The 22,041-nt window shown below is 39.3% G+C and overlaps 1 protein-coding gene across 1 annotated transcript in view; it reads left to right on the forward strand.

Moving 5' to 3' along the window:
• Positions 1-22,041, forward strand: part of LOC309963422 (rho guanine nucleotide exchange factor 4) — a gene marked incomplete at both ends in the record, with an annotated part of 252,503 nt that overhangs the window by 151,555 nt on the left and 78,907 nt on the right. Inside the window, one exon of the mRNA XM_082841764.1 lies at positions 3,007-3,133. Coding sequence (XP_082697890.1) covers positions 3,007-3,133 — 127 coding nt within the window. The remainder of the gene's footprint in view (positions 1-3,006; positions 3,134-22,041) is intronic.

The following is a 22,041-nucleotide window of genomic DNA, read 5'->3' on the forward strand; positions in this document are numbered from 1 at the left end:
TTTTCTTTTTCTTTTCTTTTCTTTTTTTTTTTTTTTTTTGATGTGGACCAGTTCTAAAGTCTTTATTGTTTCTTACAATATCGCTTATGCTTTATGTTTCGGTTTTTATGGCTGAAAGTCATGTGGGATCTTAGCTCCCTGGCCAGGGATAGAACTAGCACCCCCTGCATTGGAAGGCAAAGTCTTAACCACTGGACTACCAGGGAAGGCCCTGTCTCAGGGTATTTTCCGGTCTCCTCTTTGATTTCTTGGTTGACTCATTGGGTTTTTAGTAGCATGTTGTTTAGTCTCTATGTGTTTGTGTTTTACTTCCTGTAATAGATTTCTAGTTTCATACCATTGTGATCTGAAAAGATACTTTGTATATTTTTTATCCTCTTAAATGTCTTGAGACTTGTTTGGTGGACTATCATATGATCTATTCTAGAGAACATTCCATGTGCATGTGAAAAGAATGTGTATTCTGTTTTTGGATGGAATGTCCTGTAGGTAGCTATTAAGTCCAGCTGGTCTAATGTGTCATTTAATGTCACTGTTTCCTTACTGGTTTTCTGTTTGATAATCTGTCCATTGATGTAAGTGGGGTATTAAAGTCCCCTAATATTATTGTATTATTGTCAATTCCTCCCTTTATTTCTGTTATGCAATGCAGTATTATTAACTATAGTTGCCCTGATGCACCTTACATCCCCATGACTTATTTTATAACTGGAAGTTTGTGTCTTTTGGCTGCCTTCACCCATTTTACCTACCCCCTACTCCCTGCCTTTGGCAAGTACCAATCTGTTCTCTGTCTCTATTAGCTTGGCTTTTCTTTTTTAAGATTTCACATACAGGGCTTCCCTGGTGGCGCAGTGGTTGAGAGTCCACCTGCCAATGCAGGGGACACGGGTTTGTGCCCCAGTCTGGGAAGATCCCAAATGCCGCGGAGCGGCTAGGCCTGTGAGCCATGGCCGCTGAGCCTGCACGTCTGGAGCCTGTGCTCCACAATGGGAGAGGTCACAACAGTGAGAGGCCTGCATACCGCAAAAAAAAAAAAAAAAAAAAAAAGATTTCACATACAAGTAAGATCAGACAGTCTTTCTCTTTCTTATCTGACTTATTTCACTTAGCATAATGCCCTCAAGAGCCATCCATGTAAATTTTCAATTGTAGGTATATTTTTCAGTCCTAATGTTTCCATTCTATTTTGTATCTATTCCCCTGCTGTTATTTTCCATTCATTGCAAGAGTGTTCACACTTACTTCTTAGAGCACAATTATATGAGCTTCTTTAAAATCTTTTATAATTCCAGCACTGTATCATGTTGGTGCTGGGATCTGTTGTCTTTCCCTTATAAGTTATGGAGATTTTCATAGTTCTCTGTATATCAAATAATTTTGGGTTATATCTTGGAAATTTTGAATATTATGTTATGAGCCTTATTTAGTTTCTATGGAGAATAATAGTTAAGTTTTTCAGGCAGCTGACAGTTTAGGGTATAAGTTCTTACTGGCCTTCAAGGGCTATGTTTCTTATGTCGGTTCATGTTTTCAAGGTGTTTTCAGTGCTACTTGGATAATGTAGATCACCCAGTGGCCAGTCTGAGACCTGTAAAATGGTCTACTCCATAATTTGGTTCTCAAAGACTTTAGTATTCTGTTTAGGGTCAGATCCACCCAAGCACAGTTTGGGGGTAAGTCCAGTGGTCATAAACAACGTTATGGTGTCATTTTCTTGATCTCTTTCCTTTCTGCATTCTTCCAGACACTTCTTGGCTTCCAGGAGTCCCCCTCTTCCTGGACATTTTGCTAGAAAGCTAGGCTTTTGTTTTCCCACTCTGGCATATACTTCCTGCAACTATGTCTGCCTCTGGAGCCAAGGGGCAGGAGGACAGAGACAGGAAAAAAGAAATAGGGATGTTCCCCCTCCCTCAGAGTTTTAGGTGCCTGCCTGGCCATCACTGCCATACTATAATGGGATTTCCTGGGAGTCTAGGGTGGAACTAAATGACAACATAGAGGATTTCACCAATTTGCTCATACACTTGGGGTCCCTTTCCCCTCTCTTCAGACCAGAGAAGGCTTTTTGGAGTACTTTTGGTCCATACCCAGTTTTAAGCTGCTATTGAGTTCAGGCCAGAGGATACTGTAGGGACCACAAAAAAGGTAACTCACTATAGGATTGGTGTAACTTCAAATACTGGCTTCCTTCTCCAACCCACCTGCTACCATTTATTTCAGAGCCCTTAGTAACTGATTTATACATCTGCCCAATGTTTTTAGTTGCATTCAAATGGAAGAGATGGAGTGGGGTATCATACTCCCATCTTAATCCTTGTTTGTATATTTACATTTCTATTAATCACTAAAAGAATTTTCCAAGCACTGTTTACTTAATTTGTGTGGAATACAAAAGAAAATGGAACATTTATTTGAATACATACCAAAAATTTTAAGTAAATTTCATAACTTTATAAAGTAGACAAAATCTGGAGGGGCCAAGTTTATTTCTGGATAATGGAATGATAAAGAAAGGGACAATATCCTTGCCCTCCCAAGACCTCATGCAACACTGGTCCTTACTGTCTGAAGGGTAAAGTCTGTCTTATGATTATGAGGTGTCAGAGACTTCATGGGTTGCATTTTAATTAAGCACCCCTGCAAGAATATAGCTAAAACAAAGCCTTCCTTTTGGAGAAATGTCAGGCTGTGTGGCTGACCAGCTGGTGTAATTTGGGGGTTTGGAGACCTACTGTCAGTCCTCATTTCACATTGTTGAATGACAACCTGTTCTGCCATGGTTGCCACATATGACCATACAGGTTGCAGACTACTGACAACAAGAGAAACTTCTCTTTTTTCCATGGATTTTGAAATGAATGGCACCTCCCAGAGCTGTGTGCATTTTGGCTGCATGTTCTGCTCATGGCAAAGTCCTGTGCAATTAGAAAAATTATAATGTGGCAATGACAACATGTTATCTCTTTTCTTCATTTACTCTTTGCCTCTTTCCTCCTCTCCCAGTGCTGGAGGAAGATGACCGTTACCTCTCCAGAGTCTTTGAATCTCCCTAGAAGAAGCCATCCGTTCTCCCAGAGTGCCCCGACAGGACTGAACCACATGGGCTGGCCAGAGCCCATACCTGACATTGGTGAGTTACATGCCTCTCTCTTTTCCTTCACACTCTGGTGTCCTGGCAAAAAGCACAAGACGTGAGAGCATGTTGTTGACAGCTGTGTTTACTTGTCTGGCAGAAGTAGCTTGAATGTGAGAAATAAACCATTGTCTTTAACTCCTTCAATTAGGAAGAGGTCCCTAACACTCTGATAAAGGGAATTCTTGGCTTCCGGAAGATTCCATTACTGAATCCCTAAACCTGGCTCCGTTCATTTATTTTGAGCAGAACTACTGACCATCCCGTGAAACTTGTAATAGAGTATAACTTACAGAGAGAGAGTTGTCTAATCTAGTGATGAAACCTGGGTGTTTTCCCTTCTGGGGGGACAAGCCTCTTCCTTGAGTTATATGGCAGCCTGAGTCCCTTTCCCAAAACTATGGCAAGCAGCATCACATCACATATTTCTCAATAAAAGGGCTGATTTTTGTGCCAGAAGGAAACTGCGACCCAGTGAGGGCCAGGATGGGGTATCCTCATGCACAGCTACCACCCTTCCTGGACTTAACCCAGGAAGGGCTGGACACAGTGAAAATGCTCAAGGCTCCTGGTGCAAGGACAGATGTTGGGTCTCAGGTCTTGAGCAGGTGCAGATTATGTTAGATGGCAACCTTATGGTTTAAAGGCATCCAGCTGGCTGAAGGAAGAGGCCAAATCTGGTGTTTAAAAAGGATAAAGAAGAGTTAAAGCCTTAGACAGGGTTGAAAAAACAAAATAGCTACACCTGCCAAACATGTACTTTTCCAGACTTGGGGAGTAGGGACAGGGCTGGCATTCAAGGATGTCTGTAGTTTGATCCTATTGGAGCTAAAGACCTGTAGAAAGCAGGTGAGATTAGCAAAAGATGATATGGGAGAATAGTGGCTGGGCCCTGATCATTAGAGTGTGGCATATGCTGTGCTGAGGAGTCAGCTCTGATACAGACATGAGTCCTGACCTCTGAATCTGACTCAGTGCATACTGGGTGCTGGTCCTGGGGGAGTTGGCTACTCAGATTAGCCAGTAGCCATGATTGTTTTCCATTAGCAAATGTCTGTGCTTATGCTGCATCATGCAGTGGATTTTAATCTTCCCCACATATAGTTGTAATCTTAAATTCACAAAAAGCAAAGTCATGAAATGGTGTTTGACATCTGCTGAAAGAATCCTTTCATTGGAAAAGATAGTTCTAACATAAACTCTTCATTAAGTCATGGAATAGTTTAGAGGCTCATGGAAGAGACAGTAATGGGTGAGAGTAGCATTTTTCCTGGAATAATCTTCAAGGCTGATTTTGGCTCTTGAAGTTAGAAACTTCTTACAAATTCAAGCTTAATAATCATATGTTCCTATTATTTCAGAGCCTCATTTGAATTAATTAGTAGATATACTTATTGTAGAATAAGAGATTTTTGAAACCTCAATGTCACATGTCCCTCAGCATGCCTGCATGCTGAGGACACTGCTCTGGAAGTCAAAGGTCAGGGCTCTGGCTTCAGCTGCCCTTCATATGGGGGTGAGAAATTGGGCACTTCTCTCCATTTCTCTATCTCATACTTCTTTTTATTTAAAAAAAAGAGTATAATTCCTGTATTCATCAGATCAATATGAGGGGCTAGTTTGGGTCTCTGTATTTAGCTTAGGAAAGCTTTCTTTTCATCAATTATTGCTTCCACTCCAACTGTTCTATTCCAAACTTCTGGGGTTTCTTTCTACCAATTGTATTCCCAGGTTCTATCCCCAGAATCTCTCATTATTTTCATTATTTTATCCTTTTCCTCTCTGTTCTGGGAGAATATCTCAGTTTTATCTTCTGCTTTGCTTTTCTGGTTTCACCTCATCTGCTGTTCATTGCCTTCATTAATATTTGTGATTCAGTGATCATGTTTTTAATTTCCATACATTATTTCCAATGTCCTCTAGACGTTCATTAAAAACAGAAAGTTGGGAGTTTTGTAAAATTTTCTCCTGTTCATGTTTTATAAATTCATTTCCAAATTCATATGCTTTTCTTTTAACTGGTAATTTTTTTATAGGTGAAATTTCTCTATTTGCTTATCTTTACAGACATCAATTCTTCGCCAGCAATGGCTTGTTGTCAGGTAGCACTTGAGACAACATCCTTTCAGAGATTGTTACAGGTTCCTCTTAAAATCCTTCAAGCATAGCTGAAGCAGGAAAAGTTAAGCTTTCCTATAATGTGTATCATGGGTTCAGTAACCTTGGTGTGGGAGCTTTCAGCAGTCCCAGTGAAGAGGTTTGCCTCTTTCCAGCACTTCTTCTCTACGTTTGGTGGAGTAGTCAAGAATTAGCCTGATGTGGGAGCATGCCACCCTCTGCCCCACAAGTCGGTGCCCAGGATAAATTCTACCACACCCACTCTTCTCTGAGTGGAGCCAGCAGGGCCAGATATGACTCTGTGAGCCCCTAGCATGATGGCTGCACACAGCATCACATAAAGTCCTCTGCAACTCCAGAACATTTGTTGAAAAGACTATTTTTCCCTTTGAATAGTCTTGACCCCCCTGTTGAAAGTAAGCTGATCACAGATGTATGGATTTATTCCTGGACTGTCAACTGTATTCCACTGATATGTGTATATTCTTGTACTAGTACCACACTGTCTTGTTTACCATTACTTTGTAGTAAGGTTTGAAATCAGAAAGTAGAGTTTTCCTACTTTCCCCTTCTTTTTCAGGAGTGTCTTAGCTATTCTGAGTCCCTTGCAATTCCATATGACTTTTAGAATCAGGTTGTCAATTTCTACAAAGATATCAGTCGAGATTCTGATAAGGATTTTATTGAATCTGTACATGAGTTTGGAGAGCACTGTCATCTTAACAGTGTTGAGTTTTCTGATCTATGAACATAGGACTTTTCCCCATTTATTTAGGTCTTCTTTTGTTTCTTTCAACAACATTTTGTCATTTTCAGAATACAAGCTTTCACTTCCTTTGAAAAATTCATTCCTAAGTACTTTATATAATTTTTGATGCATTGTGAATGAAATTGTCTCCTGAATTCCATTTTCAGACTGGTCATTAAAAGTGAATAGAAATACAATCAACTTTTGTATATTGATCTCGTATCCTGCAACCTTGTTGAACTCATTATTAGTTCTAGTTTTTTAATGGATTCCTTAGGATTTTCTACACACCAGATCATGTTATCTATAAGCAGAGACAGTTTTACTTCTTCCTTTCCCATCTGGATGTCTTTTTTTTTCTTGCCTAAGTGCCCTGATTAGAGCCTCCAGTACTGTACATTTGAATAAAAATGGCAAGAATGGACATCCTTGTTTTTCCTGATTTTAGGGGGAAAGCATCCCATTTCACCATTAAGTATGATGTTAGCTGTGGGGTTTTCACAGATGCCCTTTATTGGGTAAATAAAGTTCCTATATTCCTAGTTTGTCAAGTTTATTTTGTCACAAGAGAGTGTTGGATTTTTGTCAAATGCTTGTCCTGTCTATTGAGATAATCATGCAACTTTTGTCCTTTCTTCTGTTGATGTGGTGTATTACATTAATTGATCTTCAGATGTTAAACAATCCTTGCATTTCTGAGATAAATCTCACTTGGTAAACACGTGTAATTCTCATATTTTTAATTTGGTTTGCTAGTATGTTGTTGAAGATTTTTGCATCCATATCCATAAGAGATATTGGTCTGTAATTTTCTTTTCTTTTAATGCCTTTGTCTGGTTTTGGCCTCATAAAATAATTTGGGAAATCTTCCCTCATCTCCTATTTTCTTCAATAGTTTGTGAAGAATTGGTATTAATTCTTTTTTCAATGTTTGGTAGAATTCAGGGGTGAAGCCAATTGGGTGTGGGCTTTTCTTTGTAGGTAGTCTTGTTATTACTGATTCAATCTCTACTTGTTATAGAGCTATTCAGATTGTCTATTTCTCTTGAGTAAGTTTTGATAGTTTGCATCTTTCTAGGAATTTGTCCATTTTATCTAAGTCATCTAACAGTTGGTGTACAGTTGTTCAATATTCTCTTATAATCCTTTTTATTTCTGCAAAGTGAGAAGTAATACCCCTTCTTTCATTTCTGATTCTGGTAATGAGTCCTCTTCTTTCACTTGGTCAAACCAGCTAAAGGTCTGTCAATTCTGTTGCTTTTCCCTAAGAACCAGCATTTGGTTTCTTTTATTTTCTGTTTTTTCTCTAGTCTCTATTTCTGTTCCCCAATATTTCTGTTCTCCATTGTGCCTCTACTAACTCCTACTCTAATCTGTATTGTTTCCTTCCTTGTACTTGTTTTAGGTTTATTTTTGCTCTTTTTTCCCCTGTGTCATTAGGTGCAGATCCAGTTGTTGATTTGAGATTTTTCTTCTTTATTAATACAGGTATTTGCAGCTATAAATTTCCCTCTGAGCACTGCTTTACCTGTCTTCATAACTTTTGGCATATTTTGTCTTCATTTTCATTTATATCAAGGTATTTTCTGATTTTTCTTTTGATTTCTTCTTGGACCCATGAGTTATTTAGGAGTTTGTTATTTAATTTCCACATATTTGTGAGTTTCTCAAATTTCCCTTATTATTGATTTCTAATTTCATTTCACTGTGGTCAAAGAACACATTTTGTATTATTTCCATACTTTTAAATTTGTGGAAGTTTGTTTTATGGACTAACACATGGTCTAGCCTGGAGAATGTTCCATATACACTTGAGAAGAAAGTATACTCTGTTATTGTTGGAAAGTATACTCTGTTCTGTATATGACTATTACGCCTAAATGGTTTACAGTGTAGATCAAATATTCTATTTCCTTGATCTTCTGTATAGTTGCTCTATCCATTATTGAAAGTTGGGCATAAGCCTCCAACTGTTATTGTTGAATTACCTATTTCTCCCTTCATTTCTGTCAGTTTTTGCTTTATGTACTTTAGTGCTCTGTTATTAGGTAGGTGGATATATATTTGTACTTATATCTTCCTGATAGATTAACCCTTTTATTGTTATAAAATGCCCTTCTTTGTCTCTAGTGTCTTTTGTTTTTAATTTTTTAAATTGGAGTATAACTGCTTTACAATGCTGTGTTCATTTCTGCTATATGATGAACTGAATCAGCTATATGTATACATATATCCCCTCCCTATTAAACCTCTCTCCCACCACCCCCCCATCCCATCTATGTCATCACAGAGCACCAAGCTGAGCTTCCTGTGATTTATAGCAGGTTCCCACTAGCTATCTATTTTATGCATGGTAGTGTATTTATGTAAAATCTAATCTTCTAGTTCATCCCACCCTCCCCTTCCCCCACTGCGTCCACATGTCGGATCTCTACATCTGCGTCTCTATTCCTGCACTGGAACTAGGTTCATCTGTACCATTTTTCTGGATTCCACATGTATGCATTAATATACGATATTTGTTTTTCTCTTCCTGACTTACTTCACTCTGTATGACAGACTGTAGGTCCATCCACATCTCTACAAATGACCCAATTTCATTCCTTTTTAGGGCTGAGTAATATTCCATTGTATATAGGTACCACATCTTCTTTATCCATTCAACAGTCATTGAACATTTAGGTTGTTTCCATTTCCTGGCTATTGCAAATAGTGCTTAAATGAACATTGTGGTACATGTGTCCTTTTGAATTACAGTTTTCTCAGGATATATGCCCAGTAGTGGGATTGCTGGGTCATATGGTAGTTCTTTTTAATTTTTTATGGAACCTCCATACTGTTCTCCATAGTGGCTGTACCAATTCACATTCCCGCCAATGGTGCAAGAAGGTTCCCTTTTCTCCACACCCTCTCCAGCATTTATTGTTTATTTTTTGATGATGGCCATTCTGACCAATGTGAGGTGATACCTCATTGTAGTTTAGATTGCATTTCTCTAATAATTAGTGATGTTGAGCATCTTTTCATGTATTTGTTGGCCATCTGTAAGCCTTCTTTGGAGAAATGTCTATTTAGGTCTTCCACCCATTTTTTGATTTGTTTGTTTGTTTGTTTTGGTGTTGAGCTGCATGAGCTGTTTGTATATTTTGGAGATTAATCCTTTGTCAGTTGCTTCATTTGCAAATATTTTCTCCCATTCTGAAGGTTGTCTTTTTGTCTTGTTTATGGTTTCCTTGGTTGTGCAAGAGCTTTTAAGTTTCATTAGGTCCCTTTTTTTTTTCCATTACTCTAGGAGGTGGGTTAAAGAAGATCCTGTTGCAATTTATGTCAAAGAGTGTTCTGCCTATGTTTTCCTCTAAGAGTTTTATGGTGTCTAGCTTTACATTAGGTCATTAATCCATTTTGAGTTTATTCTTGTGTATGGTGTTAGGGAGTGTTCTAATTTCATACTTTAACATGTAGCTGTCCAGTTTTCCCAGCACCATTTACTGAAGAGGCTCTCTTTTCTCCGTTTTATATTCTTGCCTCTCCTTTATATTCTTGCCTCTCTTAGATTAGGTGTCTGTAGGTGTGTGGGTTTACCTCTGGGCTTTCTATCCTGTTCCATCAATCCATATTTCTGTTTTTGTGCCAGTACCATGCTGTCTTGATCACTGTACCTTTGTAGTATCGTCTGAAGTCAGGGAGCCTGATTCCTCCAGCTCTGTTTTTCTTTCTCAAGATTGCTTTGGCTATTCAGGGTCCTTTGTGTTTCCATACAAATTGTAAGATTTTTTCTCCTATTTCTGCAAAGAATGCCACTGGTAATTTGATAGGGATTGCATTGAATCTGTAGATTGCTTTGGGTAGTATAGTCATTTTCACAATATTGATTCTTCCAATCCAAGAACATGGTATATTTCTCCATCTGTCTGTGTCACCTTTGATTTCTTTCATCAGTGTTTTATAGTTTTCTGAGTACAGGTCTTTTGCCTCCTTAGGTAGATTTATACCTAGGTATTTTATTCTTTTTGTTGCAATGGTAAATGGGATTGTTTCCTTAATTTCTCTTCCTGATCTTTCGTTGTTAGTGTATAGGAATGCAGGAGATTCCTGTGCATTAATTTTGTATCCTGTAACTTTACCAAATTGATTGATTAACTCTAGTAGTTTCCTGGTGGCATCTTTAGGATTTTCTATGTATAGTATCATGTCATCTGCAAACAGTGATGGTTTTACTTCTTCTTTTCCAATTTCTATTCCTTTTACTTCTTTTTCTTCTCTGATTGCCATGGCTAGGACTTCCAAAACTATGTTGAATAATAGTGGTGAGAGTGGACATCCTTGTCTTGTTCCTGATCTTAGAGGAAATGCTCTCAGTTTTTCACCATTGAGAATGATGTTTGCTGTGGGTTTGTCGTATATGGCCTTTATTATGTTGAGGTGGATTCCCTCTATGCCCACTTTCTGAAGAGTTTTTATCATAAATCGGTGTTGAATTTTGTCAAAAGCTTTTTCTGCATCTATTGAGATGATCATATGCTTTTTATTCTTTAATTTGTTAATATGGTGTATCACATTGATTGATTTGCATATATTGAAGAATCCTTGCATTCCTGGGATAAATCCCACTTGATCATCGTGTATGATCCTTTTAATGTACTGTTGGATTCTGTTTGCTAGTGTTTTGTCGAGGATTTTTGTATCTATGCGATATTGGCCTGTAATTTTTGTGTGTGTGTGTGTGACATCCTTGTCTGGTTTTGGTATTAGGGTGATGGTGGCCTCATAGAATGAGTTTGGGAGTGTTCCTCCCTCTGCTATATTTTGGAAGAGTTTGAGAAGGATAGGTGTTAGCTCTTCTCTAAGTGTTCCATAGAATTCGCCTGTGAAGCCATCTGGTCCTGGACTTCTGTTTGTTGGAAAATTTTTAATTACAGTTTCAATTTCATTACTTGTGGTTGGTCTGTTTCTATTTTCTAATGCTTCCTGGTTCAGTCAGGAAAGTTGTACCTTTCCAAGAATTTGGTTATTTCTTCCATGTTGTCCATTTTATTGGCATATAGTTGCTTGCAGTAGTCCTTATGATCCTTTGCATTTCTGCAGTGTCAGTTGTAATTTCTTCCTTTTCATTTCTAATTTTGATTTGTGTCCTCTTCCTTTTTTCTTTTTTTTAAAAATAAATTTATTTATTTATTTACTTTTTGCTGCATTGAGTCTTTGTTGCTGCGCACAGGCTTTCTGTAGTTGCAGCAAGCAGGGGCCACTCTTCACTGCAGTGCACGGGCTTCCCATTGCAGTGGCTTCTCTTGTTGCAGAGCATGGGCTCCTGATATGCAAAGCCCTGGCATGTTGGGCTTAGTAGTTTGGCGTGTTGGGCTCAGTAGTTGTGGCATGTTGGGCTCAGTAGTTGTGGCATGTGGGCTCAGTATTTGTGTCGCACAGGCTTAGTTGCTCCACAGCATGTGGGATCTTCCCAGGCCAGGGCTCGAAACCATGTGCCCTGCACTGGCAGGCGGATTCTTAACCACTGTGCCACCAGGGAAGCCCCTCCCTTTTTTCTTGATCACACTGGCTAAAGGTTTATCGATTTTGTTTATATTCTCAAAGAGCAAACTTTTAGTTTTATTCATCTTTGCTATTGTTTTCTTCATTTCTATTTGACTTATTTCTGCTCTGATATTTATGATTTCTTTCCTTCTACTGACTTTAGGTTTTTTTTGTTCTTTCTCTATTTGCTTAGGTGTAAGGTTAGATTGTTTGAGATTTTTCTTGTTTCTTGAGGTGAGATTGAATTGCCATAAACTTCCCTCTTAAAACTGCTTTTTGCTGCATCCAGTAGGTTTTGGGTCACCACGTTTTTGTTGGCATTTGTTTCTATGTATTTTTTTAATTTCCTCTTTCCTCTTCAATTTCTTCAGTGATCTCTTGGTTATTTAGCAGTACACTGTTTAGCCTCCCTGTGTTTGTTGTTTTTACAGGTTTTTTCCTGTAATTGATTTCTAATCTCATAGCATGTAGTCAGAAAAGATGCTTGATATAATTTCAATTTCCTTAAATTTTCCGAGACTTGATTTGTGACCCCAGGTGTTATCTATCCTGGCGAATGTTCCATGTGCACTTGAGAAGAAAGTGTATTTGGCCACTTTTGGGTGGAATGTCCTATAAATATCAATTAAATCTATCTGGTCTATTTAAAGCTTGTGTTTCCATATTTATTTTGTCTGAATGATCTGTCCATTGGTGTAAGTGAGGTGTTAAAGTCCCCCACTATTATTGTGTTACTGTCAATTTCTCCTTTTATGGCTGTTAGCATTTGCCTTATCTATTGAGGTGCTCCTATGTTGGGTGCATAAATATTTATAATTGTTATAACTTCTTCTTGGATTGATCCCTTGATCGTTATGTAGTGTCATTCCTTATCTCTTGTAACAGTGTTTATTTTAAAGTCTATTTTATCTGATATGAGTATTGCTACTCCAGCTTTCTTTTAATTTCGATTTGCATGGAATATATTCTTCTATCCCCTCACTGTCAGTCTGTATGTATCCCTAGGTCTGAAGTGGGTCTCTTGTAGACAGCATATATACAGGTCTTATTTTTTTTTTTTTTTTTTTTTTTTGCGGTATGCGGGCCTCTCACTGTTGTGGCCTCTCCCGCTGTGGACCACAGGCTCCGGACGCTCAGGCCCAGCGGCCATGGCTCACGGGCCCAGCCGCTCCACGGCATGTGGGATCTTCCCGGACCAGGGCACGAACCCGTGTCCCCTGCATCCGCAGGCGGACTCTCAAGCACTGCGCCACCAGGGAAGCCCAGGTCTTATTTTTGTATCCATTCAGCCACCCTGTGTCTTTTGGTTGGAGTAATTCATTTACATTTAAGGTAATTATCAATATGTATGTTCCTACTACCATTTTCTTAATTGTTTTGGGTTTGTTTTTGTGGGTCTTTTTCTTCTCTTGTGTTTCCTGCCTATTGAAGTTCCTTTAGCATTTGTTTTAAAGCTGGTTTGGTGGTGCTGAATTCTCTTGGCTTTTGCTTGTCTGTAAAGCTTTTGATTTCTCTGTCAAATCTGAATGAGATCCCTGAGTAATCTTGGTTATAGATTTTTCCCTTTCATCACTTTAAATATATCCTGCCACTCCCTTCTGGCCTGCAGAGTTTCTACTGAGAAATTAGCTGATAACCTTATGGGGATTCCCTTGTGTGTTATGTTTTGCTTTTCCCTTGCTGCTTTTAATATTTTTTCTTTGAATGTAATTTTTGTTTGTTTGATTAATATGTGTTGCAGTGTGTTTCTTCTAGGGTTTATCATGTATGGGACTCTCTGCGCTTCCTGGATTTGGTGGCTATTTCCTTTCCTATGTTAGGGAAGTTTTTGACTATAATCTTTTAAAATATCTTCTCAGACCCTTTCTTTTTCTTGTCTTCTTCTTCTGGGACCCCTGTAATTCAAATATTGGTGCATTTAGTGTTGTCCCAGAGGTCTCTGAGACTGTCTTCAATTCTTTTCATTCTTTTTTCTTTATTCTGCTCCTCAGCAGTTATTTCCACCATTCTATCTTCCATCTCACTTATTCGTTCTTCTGCCTCTGTTATTCTGCTACTGATTCCTTCTAGTGTATTTTTCATTTCAGTTATTGTGTTGTTCATCTCTGTTTGTTTGTTCTTTAGTTCTTCTAGGTCCTTGTTAAACATTTCTTGTATTTTCTCAATCCATGCCTCCATTCTCTTTCTGAGATTTCAGATCATCTTTACTATCATTACTCTGAATTCTTTTTCAGGTAGGTTGCCTATTTCCTCTTCATTTATTTGGTCTTGTACGTTTTTACCTTGCTCCTTCATCTGTAACATATTATTTTGTCATCTCATTTTTTTTGATGGGTGGGACTGTGTTCCTTTCTTACTAGGTGTTTGGCCTGAGGCATCCAGCACTGGAGTTTGCAGGCAGGTGGGTAGAGCCAGGTCTTGGTGCTGGGATGAGGACCTCTGGGAGAGCTCACACTTATTAATATTCCCTGGGGTCTGAGGTTCTCTGTTAGTCCAGTGGTTTGGACTCGGTGCTCACACCACAGGAGCTCAGGCTCAACCCCTGGCCCGTGAACCAAGATCCTGCAAGCCACATGGCATGACAAAAAAAAAAAATTGGAACAGAACAATAACAAGGAATAAAAAAATAAAATTAGAAAACTGACAGATATATTAGAAAAAATAAAAATATAAATCAGAGAACAACTGGAAGGTAAAACAGAACCACAATAGCAAAAGAAAAGTCCAGAAAAGGCCTTGGCTGTAGAGGGCAGGCCTTAAGCAGGGGAGGGGTTTAGGCAGGGGCAGGGTCTAGGCTCAGTACCCATGTGGCCAGATAAGGCACTGGGGCATCTGGGGGCAGGGCTTAGGCGGCCTTGGAGCACAGAGGATCAGTCCTGGGACCCCAGTAGGCTCCCCAGGCCCAAGTGGGCAGGAGAAACACTAGCTGTGTTCCCCTCCAATCCTCTCAACCCCCGAGGGTCTCTCCCCATCCCTGTTGATACCCTCATGGTCAGTGGGCCTCTCCAGGTGTGGGAACCTCTCCTCTCCCCCAGCCAGCCCTCAGGGGCGCCAGTCCCACCCCACCTCCACTTCTCCTACCTCCTCGCTCACCCCCACAACCTACCCAGTTGCTTGGGGATTCCTCCCATCCTCTTGGGTGTCAAGGTCCCCCACCAGAGTCTAGTAGGTGCCCTAGTTGTGAGGCAAACTCCATGTCCTCTTACTCCAGCCACTAGTGTGTTTTGTTTTAAAGTCTATTTTATCTGATATCAACAGAGCCACTCCACCTTTCTTGTGGTTGCTGTTTACATGATATATCTTTTTTCCATCTTTTTACTTTCAAGTTATTTGTGTCTGAATCTAAAATGTGTCTCCTATAGACAACATATAGGTGGATCGTGCTTTTTATCCATCTGACACTCTGTTTTTTGATTGAATTGTTTAATTCATTTACATTTAGTGTTGTTATTGATATAGTTATATTTACATCTGCCATTTTACTTTTTATTTTCTATATTTTTGAGTACTTTTTAACGGTTGCTCTAGGGTTTAACATACACATCTTTTAAAATTTATTTTATTGAAGTATAGTTGATTTACAATGTGTTAATTTCTACTGTACAGCAAAGTGGTTCAGTTATACATATGTATAGTTATACATATGTATACATCATATATATATTGAATATAGTTCCCTATATAGTAAGAACTTGTTGTTTATCATGTACATCTTAACTTATTAGAATCAACTTCAACTGTATATTAGCTTAATTCCAGCAACATATAGAAATATTATTCCTATATAGCTCTATTCCCTTTCTCCCCTTTGTGGTATTACTGTTATACATATATTACATCTATTAATGTTACAAACCCAACAATGCATTGTTAAAATTATTACTCTACCATCTGTCATTATTTTCCTAGCTATTACAGCTTTGCTCCCACCCACCTCCTTTGTGCTAGTATTAGCAGATATAGTCTAGATATATTACATTTCTATATGTTGTAGGCCAAACAATACATTAGATACATATTATTTTATACAATTGGTTTTTAAATCAGTTAAGAGAAAAAAGGAAAAAGATAGGAATTTATCTTTTATAATTACATAATTACCTTTGCTAGTGCTCTATTTTTGTTCATGTGTATTTGAATTATCATCTGGGGTCACTTGCTTTCAATCTGAAGAACTTATGTATTTCTTGTAAGTTGGTTCTGCTAGCAACAAATTCTCTCAGAGTTTATCCAAGAAAGTCTATTCTGCCTTTGTTTTTGAAAGACAGCTTTGCTGGATATAGGACTCTTGGTTGAGAGGCTTTTTATTTCTTTCTTTCAGTACTTTTAATATTATCCCACCACCTCTGGCCTCCAGAGCTTCTGCAGGAAAGTCAGCTGTTAATCTTTCTGGGGTTCCCTTGTAAGTTATATATAATTTTTCTCTTGCTGCTTTCAAGATTTTCTCCTTGTCTTTTGGTTTCAGCCTATTTAAGATGATGTGCCTGTTTGTGGGTCTCTTTCCATTTATCCTACTTAGAATTTGTTGTGCTCCCTAGATATGTAAATTTTTATTTTTCAGTAAGTTTTGGAAGTTTTCAACTATTATTTCTTTGAATTTTTTTTTCTTCTTTCTCTCTCTTCTCTTTCTGCTACTCCCATTATACATATGTTGGTGCAGTTAATGGTGCTCCTCCATTTGCTCCTGGCTGGAAAAGGAAGTCTCTGCCTGGTACCCCCTTCCAGGAAATCCTTCCACCTAATGATAGTGGTGCTGGGGGACTGTTCCTTATTATTCTGAGGCTGTGTTCATTTTTTTTCATTCTGTTTTTCATTGTGTTCTTCAGTTTGCATAATCTCTATCAATCTCTTCAAGTATGCTGGGGTTTTTTCCTGCCAATTCAAATCTACTGTTGAGACCCTCTAGTGAATTTTTTATTTTAGTTACTGTACTCTTCAATTCTAGAACTTCCATTTTCAAAAAATAATTACTATCTATCTATTGAAGTTCTCTATTTGCTGCAACTTGTGTTAAAAAACAAAATTCAACAGAGTAAAACTGAAGATCTATTTGCCTTTATGCAATAATTCATGAATCGGACAGCATCCCACGTAGCAAGTAGAAATGTGCTCTGAGAAGCTGCACAAATTGTGAAGTTTTTATACGTAGAAAGAGGGTATGACAAAGAAGTAAAAGAACAGATTGTTTCAGGCAAGGTTACATTCCCTTAGGGAAAGGCAGGGATCTTAGGGAGTTTACCTCACTAATACTAACCAGGAAATTCCAGACTGATTGGTTTAAAATCCACTCCTGGGAGAGGCTGAGACTGCAGTTAGGTCAGGTATTACGTCTTACTGGGGCTTAATACAAGTGTCTCCATTTGGGGCTTTTTTTTTTTTTTTAACAATTCTCTTTTGATCTCTCCCTGAGATATGTAATCAAAATTTAAGGCAGTAGCACCACTCTCAATTATACCACTCTATGGTTCTCACAACTTTCGTTGATCCTTGATTTTTGCTTTTTGGGTTTTTTTTGTTTTTTTTTTTCCTGAACATCTGTGGTATTCAGACTTCAGGTTCACATTTTTTAAGTAGGTCACTTCCTCCATTTCTTTTTCAGTGTTCCAATCTGAGGGAGGTCATTTGCTTGGTGGCTAGTGACTACAAACATGCATTTAAAGCTTTTGAGAGGGCACAACACACCAGAGAGGTTATTATGATTATTATAAGTAGGATAATTCTCAATGTTCATAAAGCATTTGGAGCTATGGTCCCCATGACCCAAACCAATCAAAATCAAATAAGTTAAAAAAAGACCCCATTGGACTTTCCTGGTGGCGCAGTGGTTGAGAGTCCACCTGCCGATGCAGGGGACACGGGTTCGTGCCCTGGTCCGGGAAGATCCCACATGCCGCGGAGCGGCTGGGCCTGTGAGCCATGGCCGCTGAGCCTGTGCGTCCGGAGCCTGTGCTCCACAACGGGAGAGGCCACAACAGTGAGAGGCCCGCGTACCACAAAAAAAAAAAAAAAGACCCCATTGAAGGGTCTTTTTAAGCCAAATGGCTTGTTCAGTGATTTATGTGACTGAGCTTCAGCTTCCCCAGAAGTGTCAATCCAGGTGCAGCAGGTGGTGTAGGCCACAGCACAGACATCTCCTTGCTCAGCTTAAAGATAATCCAACTTTGATTAGGGAGTGTAAGGATCTTTGCCGGGCAGCCAGTATCTTAGCAATTGAATCTGCAGTGTCTCCAAGAATTAGGAATGGTTTCTAATCATACTCTCATTTGTGTTCACTTCCACGTAAGAGGTTAGTCAGGTTTTTAGCACAAATGGGAAGAGAATCTTCTAGTCTGAAATAAAAAGTTGTTCTAAATTCCAGAGGTTACTCCCTTTAGCAGTGGTCTGGGAGGTATGGGTGATGGCATTATCTTTCCAGGCCAATGCCAGAGTAAAGGAAAGAAAGGGAAGAAGAGAAGTATTAAGTCTTGATTCAGCGTCTTGGGTGGAAGCAGATTTCATTGATGCTGACGTATTTTACAATAGAGATAACCTGAATTTGACTAGCAAGCCCAGGTAGAATAAAAGTTGTTTATCTGCATTATAGTCAATGTTGATAACTCTAAAAACATGTCTGTTTTAATTAAGCCAACGAACTTAAACTAGCTTTAATACTGAATGTTTTCTCGGACCACATGAACCTGAAAAGCATTTGGGTTAGTTTATATTTCTGAGAGTTTTTAGAATAACCAACCCATAATTTATATAAGTTCTTGTTTGTTTTTAAAGCAACTGAATAGAGCTCTTTTACAAATTAATTTTAGTAATATCATCCAGAGGTAGGAAATAACACACATCAACCACACATGTATATAGAAACAGGAACATATTATACAAATGCAAACAGAGACCTCATAGCTTCACTTTAAAATTTTAGTTACAAGACAGGTATGATGATGTGAAAATCACTATTTACAAAAAAACAGTTGGAATAAGTTAAGTTCTTCTGTTCAGATAGCTAAAGCTTTTTCTGCTAATATTTATGGAGAAGACACATGATTTTTCATTTGTCTAAATTCAAATGACCTTTCCCCCTTTCATTCTCTTGATTAGAATTACCTCTCTGAAGATTGTACTTTAAAGAAATGGCCTAGATGAGAGTTAATATTTACAGCTCAAAGGCACAGGAAAAGAATGCAGGTTCCTCCAAGGACTTCGGTTTCCTAAGGCCAATATTGAAAAGCTTTTTGAGATGAATAAGGGAGGTTTGAGGATTGGTTAACAAGGATTGGTGGTTTCTGGAAGCACACCTCTGATCCTGGAAAGACTAGACTTGTAAAACAAGGACAGCTGTTTTTACTTTCTCGTAGAACTGTATTGCTGCCTAAATGATATCAAAGGACTGTCAGGCCCATCCACCTATGTTGGAATATTTTTCTTCCTCTCTCGGTACAATTAGCTTAGGGGAGAAGGCTTTAAGAAAAGTACTAACAGGCTGGGAACGTCGGCTTCCAATCTGGCCAAATTTCTGATCATAGAGTTATTAAATCCTTTCAAATATCTTGTCAGGTTTCAGCTGGAACAAAGAGTAAACATTTCTGGCCATACTGAATTGGATTTAGGAGGTGTTCTTAAAGAGGGTGCAGAAGCTATTATCCTCACAAGATCTTAGAGCCACTCCCAAAGATAGCCAAAAGGAAGACTTAGATAATGACCAACAGTTGTCCCTGGGAGAGAAAGAATCAATAACCAGTGTGTCTGGATTTGGACAGGAGGGGACATGAAATTTTACTTTCCTCTCTCAACTGGTCACTACAGACAGGGATTACCAGGATGAGCACTCAAATAAAAGAGGATAGAGGGGAGCAATAGAAATTACATCAGTCTTGGAAATTCCCTGGGGTCCAGTGGTTAGGACTCTGTTCTCTCACTGCTGAGGGCCTGGGTTTGCTCCCTGGTCAGGGAACTAAGATCCCACCAGCTTTGCAATGCGGCCCAAAAGAAAAAAAAAAAAAAACAGACAGACAGAAAGAAACTATATCAGTCTTACTATTTTCATCTTGTTTTGTTTTTAGGTACCTCTTGTGTCTTTAATTTTTAACTAGCATTTTTCAATAAATATTTTAATGAAGCTACTTCGTAATTTTGAAGGCTTTTGGAGGCTTCTGCAAACCAATTAAAATAGGTTATCCTGTTCTGTTTGTTTGATATGGGAACACTTACTTTTTTTTATAGGACATTAGGATTATATTTTATGATTTTTTAAACAGATATTAATGTGAGAGATATTGACAACTAGAATCCATGGCTAAAAGGGAAGTATATAGGGCTTCCCTGGTGGCGCAGTGGTTGAGAGTCCGCCTGCTGACGCAGGGGACACGGGTTCGTGTCCCGGTCCGGGAAGATCACACATGCCTCGGAGCAGCTGGACCCGTGAGCCATGGCCGCTGAGCCTGCACGTCCGGAGCCTGTGCTCCGCAACGGGAGAGGCCACAACAGTGAGAGGCCACAACAGCGAGAGGCCCGCGTACCGCAAAAAAAAAAAAAGGAAGTATATAAAGTGTTAGAATAATAGTCACATGGTAATCATATAGTATACTTTCTTAAATTGAAAAAAAGAAGTGAAAGACAAATCAAAGATGCAAGAGTTAAATTATATAATTGATATAAAATAATCTGTTGTATTTTCTATCCTACACCTGATTATTTTTGTATGACGTTTATAGATGCAGTCCTTCTAATAGTTTATAGTTGACTCTCACAGAATTCTATGGGATGGAACTAATCATATTCCTTGCTACCTTCTCACTCCTTCCTTTGCAACCTATATTTAATATTCCATGGATATACAATTATATATATTTTTATTTTTTAGTTTTTCATTATGGTTTATTACAGGATATTGAATACCCTGTGCTGTACAGTAGAACCTTGTTGTTTATCTGTTTTATATATAGTAGTTTGTATCTCCTAATCCCAAACTCCTAATTTATCCCTCCCCCACCCCCTTTACCCTTTGGTAACTGTAAGTTTGTTTTTTATCTGTCTGTGAGTCTGTTTCTGTTTTATAAATAAGTTCATTTGTGTCATATTTTAGATTCCACATATAAGTGATATACAGTATGTGTCTTTTACTTTCTGACTTACTTCATTTAGTGTGATAATCTCTAGATCCATCCATGTTGCTGCAAATGGCATAATTTCATTCTTTTTCATGGCTGAGTAGTGGTCCACATACACAGTGGAATACTTCCCATGGTGCGGGGGCTGGGGGGGGTGGCGGCTAAATCTCACTGCACCAAATTGTGTCCCCCGACACTCGCTGAACTTTGGGTAGTAAGTGTTAATTTCAGCTGCCATCACCACTGTGGTCTTAAGAAATATGGATCCCTTTTGCATACCAGAACTCAGTGAAGACACTCTACTCTTCCCTGCAGTACAGCTGAAACCAGGATAGCTGGTTCAAATAAGACTCTACGGAAAACTTAAAAGAGAAATGGACTCAGAAGAAGCATGGCACATGGCTGGCTGACACAGGCTAGATCTGCCCAGGCTGCTGCTACCTAGAGGCACTCACCACTTGGGATCATACAATACCTTCTCAAAGTCCTGACTCCAGAGAGCAGGGGTGCTCCCTTCTGCCTAGCTGGCCTTCTGCTCAGTTTCAGGTCCCTACTCATTCTTCCACAGGCCCTCCCCGGGCACCTAGCCTGCAGCAGATGCTCTGCACACACTGGGGATACAGTGGTGGTACAGAGCTGCTGCCCACACAGTGCATGGTCTATGGGAGGCAGCCAACAGATAACCAAGCCACTGACAGATGGCAGTAAGTACTGGAAAGGAATAACTGAAGTCTCACTGAGGAGGCAACATTTACTGAGATCTGAAGTTTGGGGAGCCAATGGCTTGAAAAACAAAGAGAACATTCCAGGTAAAAAGAACAGTAAGTGCAAAGGCCCTGAGACAGGAAGGAGAGACAGCAAGACAGCCACCGTGGCTGGAGTGGAAAGACCAAGGGAAAGGGAGCGCTGACAGGAGATGGAGAACAGGGCGGCCAACACACAGGGTCTTGCGGGTCTTGCTAACTGCGAGAGAAGCTTCTGAAGGGTTTGAACCAGTAGCAGGACATGTATGATTTGTATTTTAATTTAGAGCTCCCTCTCTGGCTGCTCTGTGGAACAAGTCAAGAGACTGAAGCTGTCTTCCAAACACAGTATGGTAGTGGTGCAGAAAGTGAAAGAAATGGACACCGTGGATACTTATTTTGGAGGGAGAACCCACAGACTTGCTGATGGATGGGGAGGGTGTCTCCTGATCTGTGACTCATCCCCCAACAGCAATTCTTCCTACTCCCAAGGGCTAGGTTCACAGGCCTCAACAGGACAACCGGACGAGAACACAGACGGTGACTCTCCTTGCTGAAAGCCTGCACTCAGGAGCGAGGGGGTGTCGGAGGACAGCTGTTCTTCCCTCCCAAGGACAGCGAAGAATGGAGGCATGGGTGGGAAGTGTGCATACCAGGTGTGGAATGGTC

Source organism: Leucopleurus acutus (assembly GCF_964270905.1).
Source record: "Leucopleurus acutus genome assembly, chromosome: 6".
In the NCBI taxonomy this organism is placed as follows: domain Eukaryota; kingdom Metazoa; phylum Chordata; class Mammalia; order Artiodactyla; family Delphinidae; genus Leucopleurus; species Leucopleurus acutus.